Source organism: Chanodichthys erythropterus, chromosome 3 (assembly GCF_024489055.1).
Source record: "Chanodichthys erythropterus isolate Z2021 chromosome 3, ASM2448905v1, whole genome shotgun sequence".
NCBI lineage: Eukaryota > Metazoa > Chordata > Actinopteri > Cypriniformes > Xenocyprididae > Chanodichthys > Chanodichthys erythropterus.
Genome location: NC_090223.1, coordinates 13,093,676 through 13,119,113, shown reverse-complemented (window position 1 = coordinate 13,119,113; position 25,438 = coordinate 13,093,676). Strand labels below are relative to the sequence as shown.

The window sequence follows — 25,438 nt, the reverse complement described above, 5'->3', positions numbered from 1 at the left end:
GGGTTAATTGGGTTAATAGATTAGAATGTTAGATATTTGCTGTAAATTCTGCTTTAATATTTGTGATTTGTGAATCGCTCTCTATTTCCTGTTGTGTCTGATCTGATCCAGCAGGTGGCGTTGTGACGTCTGTAAACACTGCATCAGAAGCACACACAGAAGTTTGTGTGTGTGTGTGTGTGTGTGTGTGTGTGTGTGTGTGTGTGTGTGTGTGTTGCGCATGCGCATGCGCACAGCTGCCCTCTTGAGTTTTTTTGCTCTGCCACAACCTGAAAAGAACTGTTTTACCTTTTCAGACTTAAAGCTCGTGCAGTAGTGTGTTAGATAATTTTGTTTTCAGACATGTCCTGATGAAGTGTTTCTTTTGGAGTATTTTATGGGAATAAAATCTCATCTGTTGGATTTACAGCGCAAGTTTTTGGATCTGTATACATACAGTGTTTATTTGCTTCTGTGAACGCGATCATTGTTTGGTTTGATCTAATCAGAAAACTACAGGTTAAACTGGAGCAACAGATTGACGGACCGCGACACTGAAAACAGAAACGCGGATCCTGGGGTTGAGTTTTGATGGAGCAGCCTATATATTTATAAAAGAAAAAAGTTTTTGCAGCTGTGTGAAAAGAACGGAACTGGAATGTAAACCTGAAACCGTTGAACAGCGACATGATTGATCGATTCCCTTTTTTGACCGGTGTCTCTATTCCGGTTTGAAGAGCGCGTCCTCGCGTCAATGATGCTTTAACCGGACTGACTGAAGTATATCCAGTCATGTGTTCACTGAAAGCTCTTCAGGACTGGTGTCGAGATGTTTGTGAAGGCTACTCTGATGTTCAGTTCACAGATATGAGCTCCTCATTCACTGATGGACTGGCTTTCTGTGCGATCATCCACAAACACAGACCCGAGCTACTGTAAGAATCAGGAGTTTATTTCGATCTACTGTAACTGAGCCATGAGTTTATGTTCAGTGTCATGGTATAATGTGATAATAAAAATACAAGTTTTTTTGTTTTTTTTTTGAACATGTGAACATTTACCATATAATATTCTATGGTAACTTGTTATAATAGTTGCCAAACTATAAACAGATTTTGTTTTTTCCTAATACTATCACCTTAGTAAACTATATATATATATATATATATATATATATATATATATATATATATATATATATATATATATATATTTAATTTATTATTAAAGCAGAATGAAATAATGAAATTAAATTGTATCAAATTTCACAGATGTGTCAAATTTATCATGTCAAAACATTAAATATTATGGTAGTTGTACATTTTGCTTGTTAACAGTCCTAAATATACATTTTATGTTTGTTTGTTTGTTTGTTAGTTTTTATATATATTTTTCCTTTTTTTTTCTTTTTTTTGACTCCTGCCCCAGTATGAAAACTCTTGCTCTAGATTAGGTAAATGTACATATCAGTAGTGTTTTCTGGCCTGTTTAGAAACTTTCAAGTCAGTTTCTTCTCATATCCAGATGTGTTCATCATGTGTCTGGTGTATCTTCAGCTCTTTGTTTGTTTCTCTCTGCAGTGATTTTCACTCTCTGTCCAAACACAACGTCTACAAGAACATGCGTCTGGTGAGTTTCTGAGTTCAGCTGGACTTTAGTTACTGGAGCTGAAGGTGTTGAAGCTTCATATGGAAGCTTTTTCCTTAGAAATGCCAGTAAACCATCTTAAGGCAGGAACACACCAAGCTGACGGTAGGCTTGGGCGGTACCGAAATTCGTTTATTCAGGCCTATTTATTCATAGCCTGGATGCCAGCCGAACTTAGCCCCGCCCACAACATTTTGAGGTCGGGGAGTTCGGTCTGGACTTGATCCGTAGAGGAGTAATTATGCCCGAACAGAAACTGTTCGGACCAATCACATTGTCAGGGCGATGATTGACAGATTATCACCAGTAACGTAATCAGCTACGTCATCAAAGAGCGCTTGGGGAGTTTGATTGACAAGCGATCTAACCAATCAGAACGCCGCATCCGCCATTTTGTCCGACAAAGCAGTCAAGAGTTAGAAGATTAACCTCGGTGGAGTTAAACTTGAAAAACTGTGCATATTGACATCTTTCCGCGTTTGAAACAACATTCATTCTCATGTTCATTCTTGTTTATTTGATTACTATTGGTTAACGAGCCTCTTGAGCTGAGGCGCTACAGCAATCTGTCACGATCATGGTCACAACACATTAAAGAGCCACAAAACGGTTTTTATTGTTTGAATTTTTTTAATAACTACACAGTTTGAAAGCTGGGACTTTGGTTAATATCATAAGTAACCTGCTCTGTCTCGTCTGTCGATGTGTTGTCAGTTTCCTCTTTGCTCCGCGATGTATTTTCCACTCTGTGTGGCGTGACAGCGCCACGGCTTGTCGGACAAAGCAACAGTAAGGGGGGGCGGGTCTTTGCGAAAGGTCAATTAGTTTACAACAATGATGGCTGTTGGTGAAGAACTGAGATGTGTAGATTCCGCCATCGCGTCCGTTATAGAAGATATCGACAGCGCATTAATTTTAAAAGAGGAACAGAGGACCGCGATCAATGCATTTGTCGATGGGAAAGATGTCTTTGCCGTCCTTCCTATGGGATTCGTCAAAAGTTTGATTTATCAGCTGGCCCCGATGGTCGCTAAGAAGAGTTCTGTTGACAACTATGCGTCGCTCAACATACGTCACTTACTCTGTAGCTCTGATTGGTTGTAGGTCTATCCAATTGAGGTCTTTCCTGGATCGGTTGAAATACGCCCCCATAATCAAAGCCCAATGGAGCAGTATCAGACTCATATTCGAACTAGAATTGAGTATGACCACGTCAGGCTAATTTATTCTTTCATTCGTTTAACAAATGAATTAATTAATTGGAAAATAAACGAACGAATGAATGAATGAATAGGCCTAAATAAACGAATGAATGCATAAATAAGTAAGTCCATTAATGTATATTATTCCATTTGGTCAAATTTGCATGCAATTTTTTTTTAAATAAGTCCCTAATGCGCATCAAGCCTGCATTTATTTGATAAAAAATACAGAAAAAAATTACGGCATAGTCCGAGGGCGTGCTCAGTTTTTTTTTTTTTGCCTCTGGTCATGCAATGCGTTTGTGACAGCCAAGTTTAGATTGTGAGGCCCCCATTATCGTCGGCTGCGTACTGGCAGTGGACCTAGTCTAGATGTTGTTGGTTCTGCATCGGGAGGCGTTGAAACTGTTGCATTAAGTGAACTCGGGTCCATCCTCGCAGCAGTGAGTGGATGGTGGTTTCGTATATGCAACCTTAGGTTCGAGGTATTTCCATCTCTCGCGGTCACCTTTTTGTTGCACAATTTGCAAATTGCCTCGTCCGTATTTACCGCCTCTCCCTTCTCGTTCGGTCGAAAGCCGAAATACTGCCAAACTGCAGAAGTTGTGTTCTTTTTCGAGACCAGGTCACTCGGTGCGCGACTCGCCATCTTTCCCACTCTCTCTCTTTCTCCTCCACGCTGTCACGTGATGACAACCATGCATACGCATTTTTAGGAATTAAATAAATTATATTTAATATTTAATCCTTGTCTCCTATATAAGTGCATTGTTTTTTTTTATGACGGTATTGAAACTGATACCGTTGCTATTTTTAGATCCCGCGGTATACCATATTACCGTATTACCACCCAAGCCTAGCTGACGGTCGGCCGTCTGGCAGTATTTGTTCGTCGGCCGACTGTTTTCTCAATGTGTTCCACACCGTCGGCTGAAGTTGGTCCTCGTCACCTTTTTTTCGGCCGATTCGAAATGTTGAATTGGGGTCGGAGCTCATCGGTCCATCGGGCCATCTGATCATTCTGATTGGCCATTCAGCTACTGCCACCTGCTGGTTCAGAAAGGCATTTCATCTCACGCAGGCGCAGAACTGACGTGCTACTTGGCCATCGGCTGTCGAGCTGTTTTGGTTTGGTGTGTCAGGCCAACTTTGGACACAGACGCTTCCGACGTGAGCCAACCCCGCAGTCTGCTTTCATCGCCACTAGTTCGTTGGCGTCGGCATCGGCTTGGTGTGTTCCAGCCTTTAGATCTAAATTTTTTTGCTCCAGTTAACTACCTGTGATTATTATACCTGTGTTAAATGTTCTGGTTGAGTATTTTGTCCATCTCATGTCCTTTATATCTCGTCATCATCAGGCGTTTGATGTTGCGGAGCGTGAGCTTGGAATTTCTGCTCTGCTGGATCCGGATGAGCTGTTGTGTGAGGAAGAGCCAGATCTTCTGTCCATCGTCACTTATGTCTCACAGCTCTACTGGGTCTTCAATGGAAAATCTCATGGTATGGATCATGATAGTTAACTATTGAAGATCTCACGTGTTCATCATGATTCACTAGAGCTGAAATTTGTGATTTTAATGTATTGATAATCTCTGGATCTGATCAGACAGTCTGAAGAATTGTGTGGAGGCTGAACCCAGCAGTACCAGAACACAAGAACAGACACACACTCCGGTATATGCCCGTCTGTCTCCCAGAAAGAGGACGGAGCCTCAGGAACCTCCTAGCCCCACCCCCAGATCACAAGATCATCGCCCTGAGAATGGTTAGAATCTTCACTCCTGAATTACTATATAACAGTTACTATTGTTACAGTTAACTATTAGTTAGTTAGAGTTAACTATTGAAGATCTCACATGTCCATCATGATTCACTAGAGCTGAAATTTGTGATTTTAATGTATTGATAATATCTGGATCTTATCAGACAGTCTGAAGAATTGTGAGGAGGCTGAACCCAGCAGTACCAGAACACAAGAACAGACACACACTCCGGTATATGCCCGTCTGTCTCCCAGAAAGAGGGTGGAGCCTCAGGAACCTCCTAGCCCCACCCCCAGATCACAAGATCATCGCCCTGAGAATGGTTAGAATCTTCACTCCTGAATTACTATATAACAGTTACTATTGTTACAGTTAACTATTAGTTAGTTAGAGTTAACTATTGAAGATCTCACATGTCCATCATGATTCACTAGAGCTGAAATTTGTGATTTTAATGTATTGATAATATCTGGATCTTATCAGACAGTCTGAAGAATTGTGAGGAGGCTGAACCCAGCAGTACCAGAACACAAGAACAGACACACACTCCGGTATATGCCCGTCTGTCTCCCAGAAAGAGGGTGGAGCCTCAGGAACCTCCTAGCCCCACCCCCAGATCACAGGACCATCGCCCTGACAATGGTGAGAATCTTCACTCCTGAGTTACTGTATAACAGTTATTATTGTTACAGTTAACTATTAGTTAGTTAGAGTTAACTATTGAAGGTCTCACATGTTCATCAAGATTCACTAAAGCTGAAATTTGTGATTTTAATTTATTGATAATCTCTGGATCTGATCAGACAGTCTGAAGAATTGTGTGGAGGCTGAACCCAGCAGTACCAGAACACAAGAACAGACACACGCTCCGGTATGTGCCTGTCTGCCACCCTGTCTATCTGTCCGTCCGTCAGTCTGTCTATCTGTCCATCTGCCTGTCTGTCCATCCATCTGTCTGTCTGACTCTCCGTCTGTCTGTCTGTCTCTTTGTCTGTCTGTCTGACTTGTCTCTCCATCTGTCTGTCCATCTGCATGTGTCTATAGGTCTGTCTGTCTAATAATTAATCTCTCTCTCTCATTCCCTCAGTTCACATCAGATATGATCAGATCTTCAGATAAAAGAGTCTGTAGTGTCTGTCACAAACGTGTTCATCTCATTGAGAGGGTTTTGGTGAAGGGACGCCTGTATCACCGTGCCTGCTTCAGGTAACACACACACACACACACACACACACACACACACACACACACAGACACTCACTCTCCCACACACAAACACACTCTGATAGACCTGATCATCTCACATTGTGTTTCAGATGCAGTCGCTGCCATCGCGCTCTGCTGCCGATCTCTTTCACAGTTGACAGTGAGACTGGTTTACTGCAGTGCAGTTATCACTGCAAAGCTGCTCCTGAACACAACCGGCCTGCAGATACTGCTGAGACAGACGGAGACAGAAGTGAGACAGATGGAGACAGAAGTGAGACAGATGGAGACAGAAGTGAAATGGAAAGAGATGGGGTGAATGATGAACGTCTCTCCACCTCATCAGACATAGACATCCAAGAACCTCCCAAACCTGCTCCCAGAAAGAGGGTGGAGCCTCAGGAACCTCCTAGCCCCACCCCCAGATCACAGGACCATCGCCCTGACAATGGTTAGAATCTTCACTCCTGAGTTACTATATAGCAGTTACTATTGCTACAGTGTAAACATCATAATCAAACAGTTCCAGTTCTACATACATCCACCCATTTCCAGGAGCTGTTCAGTGATAATTAATGATTAATGCATTTATTTGAATTCAAATAGGGAAAACATAATTTTTACGATCAGTCCCATCCAATCTCTTCCCAGCATGCACTGGGGAATGAATAATTGATGATGTTGTATTGTTTAATATATTTAATCCAAAATCTATCAGTATTACAATGATGGCTTATCTTGAGTCTTTGAATTCAGTCATGATGCAAACTATCAGTTGAAACACATGCTTTATTGTGTTTCATGTTTGTCTTGTCCTCGTCTCAGTACCGTCTCAGAGCGCCGTGCGTAAGGATCATCCCTGGATGAAGCTGGTTGATTTGGGTCCCTGGTATCGCCTTCCTCCGGCTCCGGCTCCTTCCACTCATTCCCGCTGCTGCCCTGCGACCTTTAACCCCTTCCTGGAGGATGATGAGGATGAGTCCAAGGATGAAGAGGTACTGAATGAAGATCTGTCCATCATGTGACCCTGCTGATCCTCAATAAACTGGATTAAAAAGTCTATTTATCCTCAATTCTACCAAGATTCACATTCTCAATTCTATAGAGAATAAACCTTGCAGTGAAATGTAAGCCTGCTCAGCTACTTAGACTGTGTGCATTAAATATGCTAGATAAAAACATGGTAATATAAACAAAATAAAAGATAATAACAGAAATGAATTGTGACAAACAAAACAGTAAGACAGTTAGTAAGGATAAATAAGCAGGAATAACTTGAAACCTGTAAACCTGAAGTAATTTCTGAAGAACTGACACAAACCAGCAGGTTTATTTAACCAGCACTGGTTCTTGACTAACTGAAGCTGGCTTATATTTAGACTCTAGTTTGGATGCATCTTGTGTTCTGGGAATAGAGTTGCTGATGTTAGCAGAGACGCTCAGTATCAGGTTTATCTGAGAAAAGCACTGGTTCTGAGATCCAGAAGAGACTCAACTGAACAAACCATTTGTTCTTAGATAGTAAACAAGTGTCTCAAAATCTGTTAGCTTTATCAAGGAACTTCAGAAGTCTCAAACTTCACCTAATTCTTCATGCAATCATGATGAGATCAGACCGAGTCTAGACCCTCTGAAACCAGACTAGACCTGAGTCCCAGATTCTGACCAAGAACCAGGATCTCCATTTTAATGAACATGATGCAGCATTACTTTCCCCTTCAGAGTCATGTGATTTCTGTACAATCTGTGTTTAAAGTGATTATCAACTTTAACTGGTTAGTTGATGTGTGTGAGTCAGTTAATGAAAGAATCACATGATGTCTGAAGCTCAGACTGAAGAGTCACAGCTTGTGGTTGTGGGTTGTTGTTGTTCTCTTAGCAATCTCACAGGATATTGTTTGAGTGTGTGTTTGTTAACATCAGACCATCTCATGTTTTTCTCTATATCATCTTTTTTATCTTTATCAAGCTGAACCGTTTCAGTTGCAAAACATCAGTTGCACACAAACCACAGACCTCATGTTCAGCTCCCAGCATGCACCAGGCTGCCCACGGTTTCCCTCTCATCAAGAGGAAGGTGAGACAGAAACTCTTTGTTGTGCTGCTGGAGTGAATGATGCTTCAGACTGATGATTTGAGACCATCAGATCACACTACAAGACAGAGACACAAGAAAAAGTCCAGCAATTCTTATACTTATATTTTATATGCGAGCTTTGTGATGAACCATGTGAGCTTTCTAAATCTGTTTAATGCACAATTTTAGATGCAAAACTATGTTAAATGTGTCCAAACCTTAAATGATTTTAAGAATTAATACATATTAATAACATTCCCATCTGTTTCATGAGGATTGTCAAGTCACCTTTATTTATACAGTGCTTTATACAATGCAGATCATTTCAAAGCATCTTTACATTGATAAAAAGAAAATGATGCAAACAGAGTTCATTTCTGCTATAAAGCAGCTCTAGAAGAAAATTGTGTCATTGTTCAGCTGAAGTCAGTTCAATGCTGATTCAGCTCATCCATTATATTTGATATTTTAGAATTCACCATCAGATGTTTGAGTCTCTGTTTTCTCACTCAAGGATGATTGATCGTGTGTTCAGGTGATCACAGACACACACGTGTCAGAGAAGGAGGTGTGTAAGGAGCAGAAGGAGCTGGAGGAGAGTCTGCTGAGGCTGGAGAAGAGAGGAGTGCAGCTGGAGAGAGAGATGAGGACAAGAACAGATGGTGAGAAACACTATAACCTGTTTTCACCTCAACATACATGCTAATGCTAACACATGCTGACAGACAAACATAGAGTAACAGCTAATATAGAGGAGATGATCTGAAGAGAGATGAGGAGATGATCAGATGGTGAGAATCACATTATAACTTCCTCACTCAACATCCGACACACTAATGCTAACATACACGCTAACAGAAAAACATAGTAACAGCTAGATCAGAGGAGTGCAGCTGGAGAGAGATGAGGAGATAAATAGATGTGAGAAACAAATTATAACTTCCTCACTTAACAACAGACACGCTAATGCTAATGCTAACAGACACGCTAACAGAAAAACATAGTAACAGCAAATATAGAGGAGTGCAGCTGGGGAGAAAGATGAGGAGATGAACAGATGGTGAGAATCACAATTACAACTTCCTCACTCAACATCAGACACGCTAATGCTAACAGAAAAAACACAAAAATAGCTAATATAGAGTGCAGCTGGAGAGAGATGAGGAGATGAACAGATGGTGAGAATCACATTATAACTTCCTCACTCAACAACAGACACGCTAATGCTAATGCTAACAGACACGTTAACAGAAAAACATAGTAACATCTAATATAGACGAGAGGAGTGCAGCTGGAGAGAGATGAGGAGATGAACCAGTGGCGGCTACTGGTCTGTCAGAGAGGGGAAGCTCATTTTCGGCCTACATCATAAAATTGTCTATTTATTTAAAAGTAAATTCTGCCCTACGTTCCTTTTCAAGAAAATGGTCTGTGACCCTGTCGTACCAACTAGGAGTCTTTTCAAGTGACTTGACCAGTGTCCTCTCAATGGCCAGCAGAGCTAGGCTGCTTAATGAATGAATGAATGAAGGAAGGAATGAATGAACGATCTAAAAAAAATATTAAACTCTGTAAAACTGAAACAAGGAATGTGGTGTATAATTGTGTGAAATGTATGATGAAAATCAAGCAATTTCGCCAAGCAAATATCAAAGAAATAGGTTGCAGCAGTTTTTATTTCGACTGAACTTGAGAAATCCGCGATGGGACTGAGCGTGAATAGCTTCAGGGATTCCTTATAGTACAGAATCGCTGTCAGTCAAAAGGAGATGCAGTCTTTCGACAGACCCTCCAATCATCACGCAGAAGCTCGGAGTCCGGGCCAGCCCACTCCCCATTCACCCCCAGAGACGCTGAGCGTTCGTGGGCGGGACATAATCGCAGCGTTTATCCAATGACCGTCTAGTTTCGAAGCGCTGAAAAAAACCGTTCAAGGCAGCCCCATTGAAGTCAATGGACACTGGGCTTCAATAGAGAAATGCACTGTGACGCTGCGGGAATGTATGAGAAGGAAATCGAGTCAGCCGACCTGCTATATGTAATGAACGCACTCGTCTTTGAGATGAACGTTTTCTAACGCATTTTTAGTCAATAAAATGTTAATACAATAGTACAGATTTGACCATTAATTTTGTGACATTATAAGGGAAGCCGAGCTTCCCTTGCAGTCTTAAAGAAATCGCCACTGAGATGAACAGATGGTGAGAAACACTTGAACCTCACAACGTGCAGAAAATATGATGGGTCAAGTAGGACCGGTGACAGTCACGCAACAACATTTATGTTAATGCTAACAAACATGCTAACAGACAAACACACAGTAACAGCTACTATGGAGGAGTGGAAGGAGAGATGAGGAGCCTTTCGAGAGGTTTTCAGTAATCAGGATCAGCAGGACTGAAGTTTGTGTGGCGTCAGAGGCGCTTTTGTGTAGTCATGAATGATGTGTTTGTTTCAGATAACCTTTTGGTTGATTGGTTTATTCTGATTCATAAGAAGAACATGTTAGTGCGCAGAGATGCTGAGCTGATGTACATGTGAGTACACAAACACTGGACCATTTCACACACTATTATTATCAGGTCTTTCCATAGACATGATATTTATGGAACCCTACACACCTAACCTTTGTAAAAAACTGTTTACTTCTTTATATCTATATTTTTCAGTTAAACAATATTTTGTATGTTTATTTGTCCTTTTGAATCATAAGGATGTTATTAGCATGTTTAGCACTTGAATTTGCATGTTCTTAAATTTAGGAAAAGTCTGTTTTTTGATATAAATTTTTGCAGCGTGATGTTTGTCAAAACAATAACATGAATGCACAACATGACAGGAATTGTTTTTCTGTGTTTTCAGGTTGAGACAGCGCCGTCTGGAGCAGCAGCAGGCTGATGTAGAGTTTGAGCTCAGGTGCCTCTTCAACAAACCAGGTGACTAACTGAATCAGTCATGTTTCTTAATGTGAATATGTTCGTTTTAATAATGATTGGCATGAATTCTTTAATCTCTGATGCAATTCTACAAATTAATATGAAAATTTTAATAGTGGCATATAAATGTCTCCAAAAAGTGAATCAACATTGTGAGATTTTCTTGTGTTCCAGTACAACTATCTGAATATTCTTCTTTCAAGATACTGTTTATTGTAATGTATTGTCTCTCTGTTCTGTATGCTTTTGTTACATAGTCTTTAAGTTTGTAGTCTTCTTCAGCTCCTGTTTCCCCTTCTTAATCTTTTAATTGTTTCCATGTGTGTCGTGTTAGTCTATTAGCCCTTGTGTATTCAGGCTCTTGTGTTTTTCAGTGTTCAGTTTCATGGTTTGTTCTTCTATGGATTATATGTCAGTGTCCTTAGATTAGTTTCTCTTGTTTCTCTCATTACCTTGTTCTTTTGTTATTAAATAAATGTACACTTGTGTCCAGCTCTCCATCATCTCTGAGTCATCAATTTATTGTTATAGAAGTTATAGAAGTCCATATCCACAAATATGTATCCAGCAGTTAATTTTTTGTCTTTTAGACAAGGTGATTTGATTGTGGCCGAATACAGTTTTCAGTTCTGTAAAACTAGCTGTTTCTCTTGACAGAGGAAACTTAATGTTGCACAACTTGTATTGAATGTGGATGTGCACTAATAAGGATTTTGCCCATTACAGTAGCAGTCATCTCTCACAGGCTGCAGCCCTCATGCCCTCCTTATTAACCATCCATCAGTTCCCTTGCATGAGGAGGCAACTAGTACTTTATCATTGTTACTTACAATTATGGTTCTGAGAAGGAAAAGGAGAGGGGAAAATATCTCTGAGACCCTAGGTCCAGTGGTCCTACTGCTCCCTATCCTGGTTGTACTAAATCCAGTTTTCCCAAGTCCAATGATCCAACAACCCATTGTCACAACTCCAAAGGTGCCACATCTGGTTGTCCCAAGTCCACTGGCCCCAAGCCCAGTAGTCTGGTTGTTCTAATTCTGGTTCAAAATCTGGTTGTACTAATTCCAGTTTTCCCAACTCCAATGGTCCAATGACCAGTTGTCACAAGTCCAAAGGTGCCACATCAGGAGGTCCAAAGTCCAATGGCCCTAAGTCCAGTGATCCCACATCCATTGGTTTCAAGTCTGGTTGACCCAAGTCCAGTGATCCCATGCTTGGTTGTCCCAAGTACAATGATCCCAAGTCCAGTGGTAAAATTGTTCCATGTCCAGTGGTTTGAATGTTCTGAGTCCAGTTGCCCTATGTCCGGTTGTCCCAAGTCTAATGGTCCCAAGTGTGGTAGTCCCTGTGCTCTGTAGCCTGACATTCTCACCTTATTTTGATAAATTTTTCATGTAACAAGAATGTAATGAAGTTCAGAGTTTAACGAAGAAGGAGGCAGGAACCTGCAGACACGAATGTAAACTTAATGAAAATTTTATTTAAAAATAAACAACAAAAAAAAATCAGCCCCTCATGGATGACTGCCACATATGAACACAATAAAATGCAACATATGAATGCCTATCCCAGGCTTGGTGCTGTACTCCCATGGCTATCAACTCTGCTCCCTTTTTCACACCAAAAGGCTGCTTCTCAAGTATATATATATATTTTGATTAATAAAAGTTTAGATATTTGTTCTCTCATCATGCTAAGTACAGTTGTTTCAAGACCAATGGTCCAATAACCTGTTGTCATAAGTCTAAGGCCCTAAGCCCAGTGGTCTGTTTGTTCCAATTCCTGTCCCAAGTCTGGTTGTCCTAAGACTAGTGGTCCCATGTCTGGTTGTCCCAAGTCCAATGGGCCCAAGTCCTGCAGTCTGATTGTCCCAAATCCATTGGCCCCAAGTCAAGCAACTACAAGTCAAGTCATCTTGTTGTCAAAAGTCCAGTGTTGCCATGTCTGGTTGTCCCAAGTCCAGTGGTCCCAAGTCCAGCAGTCTGGTTGTCCCAAATCCAATGGCCCTAAGTCAAGCAACTACAAGTCAAGTCATGTTGTCCAAAGTCCAGTGTTGCCATGTCTGGTTGTCCCAAGTCCAGCAGTCTGGTTGTTTCAAATCTAGTGATCCCATGTCTGGTTGTCCCAAGTCCAGTAGTTTGGATGTTCCGAGTCCAATGGTCCCAAGTCAAGTCATCTTGTTGTCCAAAGTCCAGTGTTCCCATGTCTGGTTGTCCCAAGTCCAGCCGTCTGGTTGTTCCAAGTCTAGTGATCCCATGTCTGGTTGTCCCAAGTCCAGTAGTTTGGATGTTACGAGTCCAATGGTCCCATGTCTGGTTGTCCCAAGTCTAATGGTCTCAAGTCTGTTTTTCCCTGTGCTCTCTAGTCTGGCAGTCTCACCTTCTTTTCATCAATTTTTAACAAGATCGTAATGGAGTTCAGGTAAGAAGGATGTAGGAACCTGCAAATGATGAATGTAACTTTAATGACAAAATAATCATAAAGAACAAAACAAAAGCAGCAGCCCCTCATGGACGACTGCCACATATGAACACAATGAATCATAACATAAATATCCCAGGCCTGGTTAAATCTTGTCTTGCACTGTCATTGCTCCTCCTTTTATCATCCTGGTGTGTTACACACCACAAAGACTTCTTATCTAAAGCAATTTTGCTAATCCAAATATCTTGATTTAAGAACATTTAGATATTTGTACTGGAAAAAGGGCAGAAATTCACTTTTTTCAGTGTATGAAATTATTTAAGTATAAAACGTGTGGAGTTTATAGTATCTGATGAATGAGTGCGTGATTGTCCAGAGCAAGACTGGAGCTCAGATGACAGACAGCAGGAACATCAGCTAATGTCACGCCTACTGTCAATCATCCAGCAGAGGAATGATATCATCAGCTGCCTGGATCTGGACAGACAGAGGTCAGAGGTCACCTGACCATAGCAGTGTGAAATCATGTGATAATCATGTGTTATTGATGAATGTGTTGTCGTCTTCATTAGGGAAAAGGAGGAGGACATGATGCTGTCTGCTGTGATCCAGAGAACTGGTGAGAAATGGCCCTCTTTTACTCACACTGATTTACTTCATCACAATCAGTGCATTGTTTTAGTGTTTTTAGTGCTTTCTTATCAGATTGACTCTCTCTCTTTAGATCTCCTGACACAGACGGACAAACAGCTGGAAAAATTCAACAAAAAGTTTAAAGGCCTTCGGATGTTCAAGGCATCTGGCAGAAAGAAAAGCAGCTGAAGGAGAGAAAGAGACTGTAGATTAGGGGTCTTAAATTTACATCCTGGAGATTTTTGGAGAAATCCATGTAGATTTTTTATTTTTGTAGATTTATATGATCCCCAAGGCTCATATAAAATGGACTGTGGCAAAGTTGAAAACTGTTCTGTGGTCAGACGAATCAAAATTTGGAGCTTTTTTGGAAAACTGGGATGCCATGTCATCCGGACTAAAGAGGACAAGGACAACCCAAGTTGTTATGAGCGCTCAGTTCAGAAGCCTGCATCTCTGATGGTATGGGGTTGAATGAGTGCGTGTGGCATGGGCAGCTTACACATCTGGAAAGGCACCATCAATGCTGAAAGGTATATCCACAATGCACTGCATGTAGAACTTGTTCATGAAATAAATTAAACTTTTTAACATCACATAATTATGAATGCATTTCATGTTTTTTTTTTAAATATCTAAAATTATTAAAATTATAACTAAAATTATTCATTTTCAAGCAGAATCAGAAGAAAATGAAAAGAAACAAAGAGTTGTTGATAAAAAGGATTAATGAGTTTAATAAATCAAGTAAAAGTGAAAATGAATAAAACAGATCTCTCTCTTTATGGCTTATATAAGAGAGTCAAGCATATCAAGAGAAGAAGAGAAGCAAGTGTTCAGTTTCAAAGCTTCATGAAAGCATATCTTACATTTGCATGGAAGAGTAGAAGTGGAAGAGAAACTAGATGTTCTTATGAAAAACAATGAAAAACAAGTTAAAATAATGTCAGATTCATGTCTCTCTTAAGAGTGTTATGGCCTCTTATACAGCTCCTGTACTTTGCCTTCAAAGTTTTTCAGAGAGAAAGTCTGAACCGCTTCTTCCCAGTGTGAATCTCATGTGAATCTTCAGCATTGATTTACATGTGAATGTTTTTTACTCTGAGGGCAGGGGACAGATGTTTTCCCTTCTGTTTTTCCTTTCTTGTTCACGTCCATCAGGTCTAAAAGAAACATTAAATCACGTGAGATTTCAAATGAGAGACAAATGTGAAATGAAGCTCAAAGTCAAGATCACTGATGAGTTCAATAGTCATTTTAATCAGGGTGCAGTGTACGATTGTGATCTATTTTAATGTCATGAAGAAGATTTGTGTTATAAATCACTAGTTTGGTCACAAAACTCTAAATGATGCAGGTTTAACATGTAATCTTTAAACAATCCCAACACGGCACAAGCTGACTTAGTTTGAATAACTAGTGAGAATTAGTTGACAGATGGTCATTTCAAACTGAATGTCAAACAAATGTGTGCTGGACTGAAGGAAACGCACATTCATGCCTGTTCAATAGAGGGCGCTACATGCACAGCACTTTCAGAAAAGCATCTGTCAAACCATATATATAAATATGTCACATGGCAAAAGTGTGACTTTTGAAGGACTGTTTCTCACAAACAATTTGTTAATCATGGTTTACTTGTAGTTTACAGTGTTCATGAAATGCTGATGTTTGAATTGAAGTAATTTCAATCTTTAATGCTGGTTTCACTGGTGCCATCAAATGCTCTCAGACGTGTCTCTGCAGCAGCTCAAAGTTTATATCTTATTGGTCCACATTTCTTTGAAGGGCAAAGAAAATAGTAGAAATATTCTCTGAAGAATTAAAATATTCTCTGAAGTATAGTTCTTCGGTGTCATGATGAATGAATGAATGAATCATAAATAAATCATAAATAAACACCAACCTTGAAACTTAAATTAACTGGGGCAGCAGGAACTAACTGATACAATTGATCATGAAAATAACAACCAATCTGATTATATTTTAATCATGTGTTCACCGATTGTGTCGATTTACAGCAGTAAAAAACACATTTCTAAACCAACAGACCTGTTTCTCAATGAGGCTCTTAGGAAACTAACTTTGTTTCTCAGCACATAAAGATGAACTACTTACTGTGATTTCAGACTGTGGTGATGTGGTTTCTCCACTGCATGAATCTTCATGTGTATCTTCATATTACTTTTAATACTCTTTCCACACTGATCACACGTGTGCGGCTTCTCTCTGCTGTGGATCCTCTCGTGTTTTTTCAGAGAGAATGACACACTGAATCTCTTGTTACAGAGTGAACACTTGTAAGGTTTTTCTCCAGTGTGAATCCTCTGGTGCCGTTTTAAATCACCCTCTGAAGTAAAAGTCTTCCCACACTCAAAACACATATTATCTTTCACACCAGTATGAATTTTCTCATGTTTATGTAAATTTCCCAGCAGTGAGAAACACTTTCCACACACAGAACATAAATGTGGTTTCTCCTTCGTATGAACTCTCAGGTGTATCTTCAGGTTTGATGAATGAAGAAATGTTTTGCTGCACTGATCACATGTGAACGGCTTCACTCCAGTGTGAACTCTCATGTGAGTCTTAAGTTGTGCTGACTGACTGAAACTCTTTTCACACTGATAACATGTAAATGGCTTTTCTCCGGTGTGGATCCTCATGTGATCATTTAGATGTGCTTTTCGTGTGAAACTCTTCCCGCACTGATCACATGTGAACGGTTTCTCTCCCGTATGAACTCTCAAGTGAATCTTAAGATCATATATATTTGTGAAACTCTTTCCACACTGAGTGCAGGTTGTAGATTTCTTGGCTCTTCTTTTATTTAAAAACGTCTTTTTAGTCTTTGAGTGACTCAAAGGTTTTTCTCCAGGTTTGACATGATGTTTCTCCTCCACTTCACTCAGTTCTTCACTCTCCTCATCTTCAATCATATCTAAAATGGAAGAAAATAAGAGAAAATGTCCTCAGTGTTTGATGTCCTTTTCAGTACATCAAAATTATTATTCAAATTAATCAAAGAGAGAAATATGAAGTGAAAGGACATTGAACCCTGACCCTTTTAGATATGTAACCTGTGTAACCCTGTTAAACGTGACATGATTTTCCTCATTTTAAGGAAAATGGGCATTTCTCATTTCTTAAATTGTGACACCCAGGCAGTGACATTGTTTGGGCTCTTTCTACAGCATGATGGGAGGACAAGAAACTAATCAACTTTATCAGTAACTGAATCAGATTTTGATTAAGATATGCTTAAAACCCTGGAAAGTTCATTTTCTTGATAAAGTTTGGTGTTTATGGTTTATTGATAAAAACAACAAAAATCCCTTTTCTCTTCATCTAAATCTTGAATCTTTCTAAGATGAATGAAGAATAAACACCAACCTCTTTGTTCTTCAGTATCTTCAGTGTGTTTCATTCTGCAGGGTTCTGGATCACTCATGTTCTCACTGTCCTCTTTATTAAACTCAGTCTTCAGATTTCAGCTCTTCCTGATGCTCTGATGCTCAACTGATGGGAATATCCCAGTATTTATTGGAGAGTTGATGTGGGAGGAGCTTCACTGATGATGTGATTGATGTGGGAGGAGCCGATCTGCATATATATATATATATATATATTTATATATATATATATATATATATATATATATATATATAATGCAATGGCTATTCTTATAAATAATGGTCAGAAAAATAGTTAAAATCATAAAAACATAAGAAATAAATGTAGATATTTGTAACCAACTACAACTTTCTAAACTTTCTAATATATATATATATATATATATATATATATATATATATATATATATATATATATATATAGTTGACTTGTGTTGACTTGGATTAAAATATCCAATAAACCACTAATAGTGTTATATATTTTGTTGACTTGTGCACTCGCTTTATCCCAAATGTTTCCAAGACACCTATCGATTTCTGGTTTTGTTTTATAGAAGCCATGGAAACACCAAAGACGCTTTAATATATTATGTGTTTTGTTAGACAGGTGAGCAACTGTTTGGAAACAATTAATCATGTTATGTAGCTCAACACAGTAAGAATTATTGTTTAAATCTCGTTTTCTAGATATACAGCGTGTACCACGTTTTACCATGACTAATATCGATCTAACTTACTGCAGTGTGCAACAAGTGTCTCAGCCACCAAGGGAACGCAGGGTAGCGTTAAAACAACTTTCAACATAATATATTTTATTATGAGGCATAATAAAAGCTTGACTGTTCTGCGCTCATCTCTCATTAGCAATCGCTGCTCGTTCTACTCCAACATCTTTCAGCCACACCCTGCTTCATACTACAGTAATGTTAATAAATCATTATTCATTAACTCATTCATAAAAATGATTTCTGCCTGAATCCCATTGGATTCTTTTCCACCAGCTGTAGATATAAAGACAACACCTCCCATAATTTCATGAAATCAAGGCATCATCAAGCTATGCTTTTGTTTGAATAAGTGGCCTCTAATGGTGACAATTACATATTGTGCCTTTAAGTGTCAATTTACAGCAGATCTGAAGACATCGGCATAATAAATGAGGTGAAAACAGGAACTATTGACATGAAATAAAGAGTCTTTTCAGCAGCTGATGATCCTCAGACTATCAACACTCATTAAACAAGCCATTCAGGATCATCAGCTGATCATCTCACTTTATTCAGAGCGTTTGCTGTTAGAAACACATTATTTCAGTCAGGATAAAAGACTATAAAACTGCTCTATTGAAATATGACAGACAAATACAACAATAATACAAAAACAAATACTAATGACTATAACTGCATCTTCATCAACCACTGCAGTTATATTACTACAGCAGCATAATAATATAACTACATTCATTACAACAAGTAATTAGATCATTCAAATGTTAGTTTTGTATGTGAACTGACAACAATCATAAAACCTTTCAAAATAAATTGCACTATCACTATTCCAGTATAAAACTATAATATTATTATGTATTTATTAATAAATAATTCTTTATAACATTTATGTAGCTATAGTTAGATGTATGGTAGAAATAAAATGGCAGCAGCAACACTTTGATTCCCAGAAAGATTCCTGCCAATTCTCCTCTTAGATCTCAACCTTTAACAGTTATTAACAGTTCTCACTCCAAACATCAAAAAAAAAAATAAAAAAAAATGCAAATAAACACACAAAAGAACAAATCATTCAGGATTTTGTAGGAGCCATTTTGTGTTTAAAAAGGTGTACTGAGTGGCACTGTAAACATTAGAGATAGAGAAAAAACAAATTATTACACTAAATGTTGGACTCGAAAGTGTTCCTTACAACTTGTCAAATAAACCTAATCCATGGATATTGACATGCAGCCAGGAGTCGCGTTTCCTGACATTTATATGTGCCTGATTTCGACACCGGCTACATAAAGCAAATCGTGACGTCACCGTCGACCGTTATGATGCGATCACGCCCACTGAGTGGCACAAAGACAGAGCTGCAGCATTGCTTTTCAGCATGAATGTTGCGAAAAACACACAAAACACATCCAAAATGGGAAAGAGCTTTGTGATTGACTGCATGGATTTGCAGTTATAATTTTGTGTCAAATTGTTGGATTTTGAGGTAAAATCATACCGGAGCTATATATTGTGTTGACAAATCATCAATTCAATATTTTCCATCTTATATTCTGCATAATTGGGTGTTTTTAAATAAACACTGACAAAAACTATACAAGTTTTAGTGCCAGACAATATGACGATATAACATTGATATAAGTGATTATATTGTATTTATAGCGTTCACAGGCAGATTTGCATTATGTTACCCAGCATCTAAATCAGGCACATATAAATGTCAGGAAACATGATTCCTGGCTGCATGTCAATATCCATGAATTGGGTTTATTTGACAAGCTGTAAGGAACACTATTGAGCCCAACATTTAGTGTAATTTGTTAGTTTTGCTCGTGTTTTCGCAGTTTCCTCTATTAAATCCAGTCATGCAAGCAGGTTCCTTTATTACTCAGTCCAGCAGAGGGAGCGCGTTCCAGCGGGAAAGTGACGTCGATGCACTCTATAGGTTGTTTGCACATGATGTCACTGCTGCACGCGAAATGCGGCTGGAGGGCAGGGACTGACTTTTAGGATTCCTATCAAAATCTCAAAAGTCATATTTTGCGTCATGTTTGGTTGCTCAGATCGATCAAACCGAGAACCCACAAGGAGCTTTTATCATTTACATAACTTAGTTTTTTTTTTTTAAACAACTTTAAAAGTTGTCACTTTGTATAGCGTTTTGCGTCTGCAGATACAGAAGTAAATATGGATACCTGCTTACCTTACTCGTTTTTGACTTGGTTAAATATTCACTTTCTTCATGGTATTGTTTGCAAGCAAGAGAAGCCATTTCAATGGTAATTTGAATTTTTCACTTCAGTTTTGTAGAATTCTGTTTAATGTTGATCTGGTTTACCATGAAAAGTGTCACGCTGCTGCTTCAGGTAGAAAATGTCCAAATAAATAAATGTTTAACAAGCGGACAGTCGATCTGTTTATTTGTTGGAAGGGTGTAACGTTAAATGTAGCTAAGTGTATCTTTAATGTGGTCTTTTTTCACTTTCTCATATGACCATGGAGGAGAATCAGAGGCATTCGCGAACAGACACCGACACTGTTTTTTTTTTTATTTATTTTTTTTAAATTTAAATAAATGACAACCAAAATCAAGCTCGTGAACAGTTTTGAAGTGGCTGCGTGCAGGTTACTCATTCACAAGCCGAATGAGAGTCACACTATCAAATGTTAATTATTACATCAAAACAAAATACAACACTTTCAAAAACACTCAGCTATGGGATTATTTTATTAAGTAACAGGGAGTGTGTTAAATCAGTGACATTATTAGATTTGATATACGGCATCTCCCCGTCACCTCCTCAGCCTGCTTCCCTTAGTTTGTTTTTACACGTAGAAAATACGAAAATTGTATTACACCGTCCTTTTTCCCTTAACGATGATCACCTGTTGCAATTCTCGATTCAGCATAAATGACCTAAAATGGCGATATTTTTCGCAATCATGACAGAAAATCTAAATGCTGCCCTAACTTCACTAGTAGAAAGGCAGCACGATATAAACAAACGCAGACTAGCACTGAACGCGGCGTGATGGCAGCTTCACATAGCCTACTCTATATCCGTCTCCTCGATGGCAATCAAGTCTTTCAGTTCAGTGGAAAAGTCGCTTCTCTTCATAACATATGAATCACGTCCAACATATGTTGTGATTTTCTGTTTATTCTTTTCTAAACCAGCACAGAAAGTAATTTTCCCCATCTCTTCCATTCTATTTTTTACTGCTTGCCCTCCAAAGTAGTTGTTTTTTTACTTTACTTTAATGTCGATGAAGTGCAGTTTAAGTCACCTCCAAATTTGCTTCAAGAGAAACTGGCAAAATTAGCCATTTTAAAGCTCTACTGAGAGATAAAAACATGGAAAGAAAAGAAATCATAATGTACTTTGTAGCTTTCTGAACAACAATTATTACTATTCAAACAGAATAAGATGAAAATGAAAACAGACAGTAACAAAGAGTTGTTGATAAAAGGATTAATGAGTTTAATCAATCAAGTAAAAGTGGAAATGAATAAGACAGATCTCTCTCTTTATGGCTTATATAAGAGAGTCAAAGCATATCAAGAGAAGAAGAGAATCAAGTATCAGTTTCAAAGCTTCATGAAAGCATATCTTACATTCTTGCATGGGAGAGCAGAAGTGGAAGAGAAACAAGGTCATCTTATGAAAAACTATGAAGAATGAGTTAAAATAATATTCATGTCTCTCTTAAGAGTGTTATGGCCTCTTCTCCTGAACTTTGCCTTCAAAGTTTTTTCAGATAGAAAGTCTGATCCACTTCTTCCCAGTGTGAATCTCATGTGAATCTTCAGCTTTGATTTAATTTTTTAATGTCATGAAGAAGATTTGTGTTATAAATCACTAGTTTGGCCAAGAAACTATGCAGGTTTGTCATGTAATCTTGTTTTTCTGATTCGAGATTTTGTTTTATGATAAGAAAACAAAAAAAAAAAATTAAATTAACTGTGGCAGCAAGAACTAATTGATGAAATTGATCACGAAAATAATAAACAATCTGATTATATTTTAATCATGTGTTCACCGATCGTGTTGATTTACAGCAGTGAAAAACACATTTCTAAACCAACAGACAATGAGGCTGTTAGGAAACTAACTTTGTTTCTCAGCACATAAAAATGAACTACTTACTGTGATTTCAGACTGTGGTGATGTGGTTTCTCCACTGCATGGATCTTCATGTGTATCTTCATATTACTTTTAACAGTGAAACTCTTTCCACACTGATCACAAGTGTGCTGCTTCTCTCCAGTGTGAATCTTCGTGTATCTGAAGATAATGCTTGAGCGAGAATCTCGTCACACCGTTCACACATGAACGGCTTCTCTCCGGTGTGGATCCTCATGTGAATCTTAAGTCGTGCTGATTGCGTGAAACCTTTCCCACATTGATCACACCTAAACTGCTTTTCTCCGGTATGGATATTCATGTGTTGATTAAGATGGGTTTTTTGTTTGAAACTCGTCCTGCACTGATCACATGTGAACGGTCTCTCTCCAGTATGAACTCTCATGTGAATATCAAGACTTTGTTTGGTTGTGAAACTCTTTCCACACTGAGTGCAGGTGAAAGATTTATTGGTTCTTCTTTTCTTTAAAAATGTCTTTTTAGTCTTTGAGCGACTCAAAGGTTTTTCTCCAGGTTTGACATGATGTTCCTCCTCCACTTCACTCAGTTCTTCACTCTCTTCCTCCTCTTCAATCATATCTAAAAATGAAAAAAAAAAAAAAGAGAAAATGTCCTCAATGTTTGGGCTCTTTCTACAGTATGATGGGAGGACAAGAAAATAAAAAACAATTCACCCACAGAGTTGTCATGAAGGGCAAAATTAGCAGTGTAGTCCAAAACCACAAATTGATCTAGGCATTTTAACAGCCTGGTGTCAGATGTTAGTGGCCAGTTGATGAATTGCAGTGTAAGTCACTTTCATATTGGCTTCAAGAGAAACTGGGGGAGGTTAACACTTGAGTGAAATATAATTAGGCATTTTAAAGCTCTACTGAGAGATAAAAACATGGAAAGAAAAAGAAATCATAATTAGGTTAGGTTAGGTTAGGTTAGGTTACTTTACTTTATTAATACCCGCAGGTAAATTTGTTTTGCAGCATGATGAGTACAAATGCATCGATATCACAAAGACAACAAAAAAAAAAAAAAAAAAAAAAAAAAAAAAAAAAGTTACATGATACATGTGCAAGGGCTCCACCACACAAGATTTATAATATATACATAAAACCTGTACCTTCATATACAAATGCACATCCCTGCATATATGTACATATATACCTATACCTATATAAACATACATACCTAAATAAATAATAGGCTACTTCGTGGCTTTCCGAACTAAAATTATTACTTATTCAAGCAGAATCAGAAGAAAATGAAAACAGACAATAACAATGTGTTGTTGGTAAAAGGATTAATGAGTTTAATCAATCAAGTAAAAGTGGAAATGAATAAGACAGATCTCTCTCTTTATGGCTTAAATAAGAGAGTCAAATCACATCAAGAGAAGAAGAGAAGCAAGTGTTCAGTTTCAAAGCTTCATGAAAGCATATCTTACATTTGCATGGGAGAGTAGAAGTGGAAGAGAAACCAGATGTTCTTATGAAACACAATGAAGAACGAGTTAAAATAACATCAGATTCATGTCTCCCTTAAGAGTGTTATGGCCTCTTATACAGCTCCTGTACTTAAAAGATTTTAGACAGAAAGTCTGAACTGCTTCTTCCCAGTGTGAATCTCATGTGAATCTTCAGCCTTGATTTACATGTAAATGTTTTTTACTCTGAGGGCAGGTGACAGATGTTTTCCCTTCTGTTTTTCCTTTCTTGTTCACATCCATCAGGTCTAAAAGAAACATTAAATCATGTGAGATTTCAAATAAGAGAAATGTGAAATAAAAAGTGAAGTCAAGATCACTGATGAGTTCAATAGTCACTTTAATCCCATCAAATCTGATCGACAACTGCTGTGTATGATTATGATCTATTTTAATGTCATGAAGATGATTTGTGTTATAAATCACTAATTTAGTCATGAAACTCTAGATGACGCAGGTTTGACATGTAATCTTGTTTTTCGAGATTTTCTTTTTTTCTTTCTTTTTTTATGATCAAAAACAAAACCTAAATTAACTGGGGCAGCAGGAACTATTTTATGAAATTGGTCATGAAAAGAAGAACCAATCTGATTATATTTTAATCGTGTGCTCACCGATCGTGTTGATTTACAGCAGTGAAAAACACATTTCTAAACCAACAGACAATGAGGCTGTTAGGAAACTAACTTTGTTTCTCAGCACATAAAGATGAACTACTTACTGTGATTTCAGACTGTGGTGATGTGGTTTCTTCACTGCATGGATCTTCATGTGTATCTTCATATTACTTTTAATAGAGAAACTCTTTCCGCACTGATCACATGTGTGCGGTTTCTCTCCAGTGTGAATCATCTCATGTCTTTTCAGATTTGATGACACACTGAATCTCTTGTCACAGTGTGAACACTTGTAAGGTTTTTCTCCAGTGTGAATCCTGTCATGTACTTTCAGATCTTTTAAATGACTAAATCTCTTGTCACAATATGAACACATGTAAGGTTTTTCTCCGGTGTGGGTCATCTCATGTGCTTTCAGATATATTAATTGATTGAATCTCTTGTCACAGTGTGAACACTTGTAATGTTTTTCTTCAGCGTGGATTTTCATGTGACTCTTAAGTTGTGCTGATTGAGTGAAACTCTTCCCACACTGATCACATGGAAATGGCTTTTCTCCAGTGTGGATCCTCATGTGAAGCTCAAGATGTTGCTTGCGTGAGAATCTCTTTTCACACCGTTCACACATGAATGGCTTCTCTCCGGTGTGGATCCTCATGTGCATCTTAAGGGGTGTTGATTGCGTGAAACTCGTCCCGCACTGATCACATGTGAACGGTCTCTCTCCAGTATGAACTCTCATGTGAACATGTAGATAATTTTTGTACGTGAAACTGTTTCCACACTGATCACACTTATATGGCTTTTCTCCAGTGTGGATTTTCATATGTTCATTAAGAATTCCTTTTTGTGTGAAGCTCTTTCCACATTGATCACATGTGAATGGCTTCTCTCCAGTGTGGATCCTCATGTGACTCTCAAGATGTTGTTTGGTTGTGAAACTATTTCCACACTGAGTGCAGGTTGTAGATTTCTTGGCTCTTGTTTTCTTTAAAAATGTATTTTTAGTCTTTGAGCAACTCAAAGGTTTTTCTCCAGGTTTGTCATGATGTTCCTCAACTTCACTCTCCTCACATTCTTCCATCAGGTCTGAAATGAAAAAAAGAGAAAAAAATAATTACCCTACGAAAAAGAAATATACTTCAAGTTAATATAATTAAGTATACTTAAGTAATGTTCAAGTATACTTTA

At 38.3% G+C, this 25,438-nt stretch overlaps 4 protein-coding genes across 7 annotated transcripts in view; 1 reads left to right on the top strand and 3 right to left on the bottom strand.

Moving 5' to 3' along the window:
- The first annotated feature begins 269 nt into the window (after window positions 1-269).
- On the top strand, window positions 270-14,577 carry LOC137017085 (MICAL-like protein 1). 3 transcript variants are annotated; one of them, XM_067381038.1, is made up of 17 exons: window positions 270-914; window positions 1,560-1,608; window positions 4,187-4,328; window positions 4,435-4,593; window positions 4,755-4,913; window positions 5,075-5,233; window positions 5,395-5,462; window positions 5,679-5,797; window positions 5,908-6,248; window positions 6,623-6,792; window positions 7,767-7,874; window positions 8,410-8,536; window positions 10,333-10,411; window positions 10,737-10,810; window positions 13,611-13,725; window positions 13,814-13,853; window positions 13,959-14,577. In XM_067381038.1, the coding sequence occupies exons 1-16, from the start codon at window positions 772-774 to the stop codon at window positions 13,824-13,826; spliced, it is 2,025 nt and encodes a 674-aa protein (XP_067237139.1). In that variant the 5' UTR covers window positions 270-771; the 3' UTR covers window positions 13,827-13,853; window positions 13,959-14,577. The 3 variants fall into 3 exon arrangements, with proteins under 3 accessions (XP_067237139.1, XP_067237137.1, XP_067237138.1); XM_067381036.1 differs by having other exon boundaries at window positions 13,807-13,853; XM_067381037.1 differs by lacking the exon at window positions 7,767-7,874 and having other exon boundaries at window positions 13,807-13,853.
- Window positions 14,578-14,909: 332 nt separating this feature from the next.
- Window positions 14,910-17,318, bottom strand: LOC137003355 (zinc finger protein 664-like). Its single transcript, XM_067363482.1, has 4 exons — window positions 17,261-17,318; window positions 16,728-16,808; window positions 15,986-16,685; window positions 14,910-15,030 (listed from the first exon to the last, which is right to left on the bottom strand). The coding sequence occupies exons 1-4, from the start codon at window positions 17,316-17,318 to the stop codon at window positions 14,964-14,966; spliced, it is 906 nt and encodes a 301-aa protein (XP_067219583.1). The 3' UTR covers window positions 14,910-14,963.
- On the bottom strand, window positions 17,178-22,961 carry LOC137017117 (gastrula zinc finger protein XlCGF49.1-like). Of its 2 annotated transcripts, XR_010894558.1 has the most exons (3): window positions 22,832-22,961; window positions 22,157-22,732; window positions 17,178-17,470 (listed from the first exon to the last, which is right to left on the bottom strand). XR_010894558.1 is itself a non-coding variant. In XM_067381079.1 (2 exons), the coding sequence occupies exon 2, from the start codon at window positions 22,728-22,730 to the stop codon at window positions 22,215-22,217; it is 516 nt and encodes a 171-aa protein (XP_067237180.1). In that variant the 5' UTR covers window positions 22,731-22,732; window positions 22,832-22,961; the 3' UTR covers window positions 21,907-22,214. The 2 variants fall into 2 exon arrangements, 1 of the variants encoding a protein (XP_067237180.1); XM_067381079.1 differs by lacking the exon at window positions 17,178-17,470 and having other exon boundaries at window positions 21,907-22,732.
- A 201-nt stretch (window positions 22,962-23,162) lies between these two features.
- LOC137017073 (zinc finger protein 502-like) overlaps window positions 23,163-25,438 on the bottom strand; it is a 634,288-nt gene continuing 632,012 nt past the window's right edge. The window contains exons 15-18 of the mRNA XM_067381009.1: window positions 24,874-25,209; window positions 24,743-24,816; window positions 24,352-24,658; window positions 23,163-23,878 (exon numbers count right to left, since the gene is read on the bottom strand). Of these exons, the coding sequence (XP_067237110.1) occupies window positions 23,812-23,878; window positions 24,352-24,658; window positions 24,743-24,816; window positions 24,874-25,209 (784 nt within the window). The 3' untranslated portion in view covers window positions 23,163-23,811. The remainder of the gene's footprint in view (window positions 23,879-24,351; window positions 24,659-24,742; window positions 24,817-24,873; window positions 25,210-25,438) is intronic.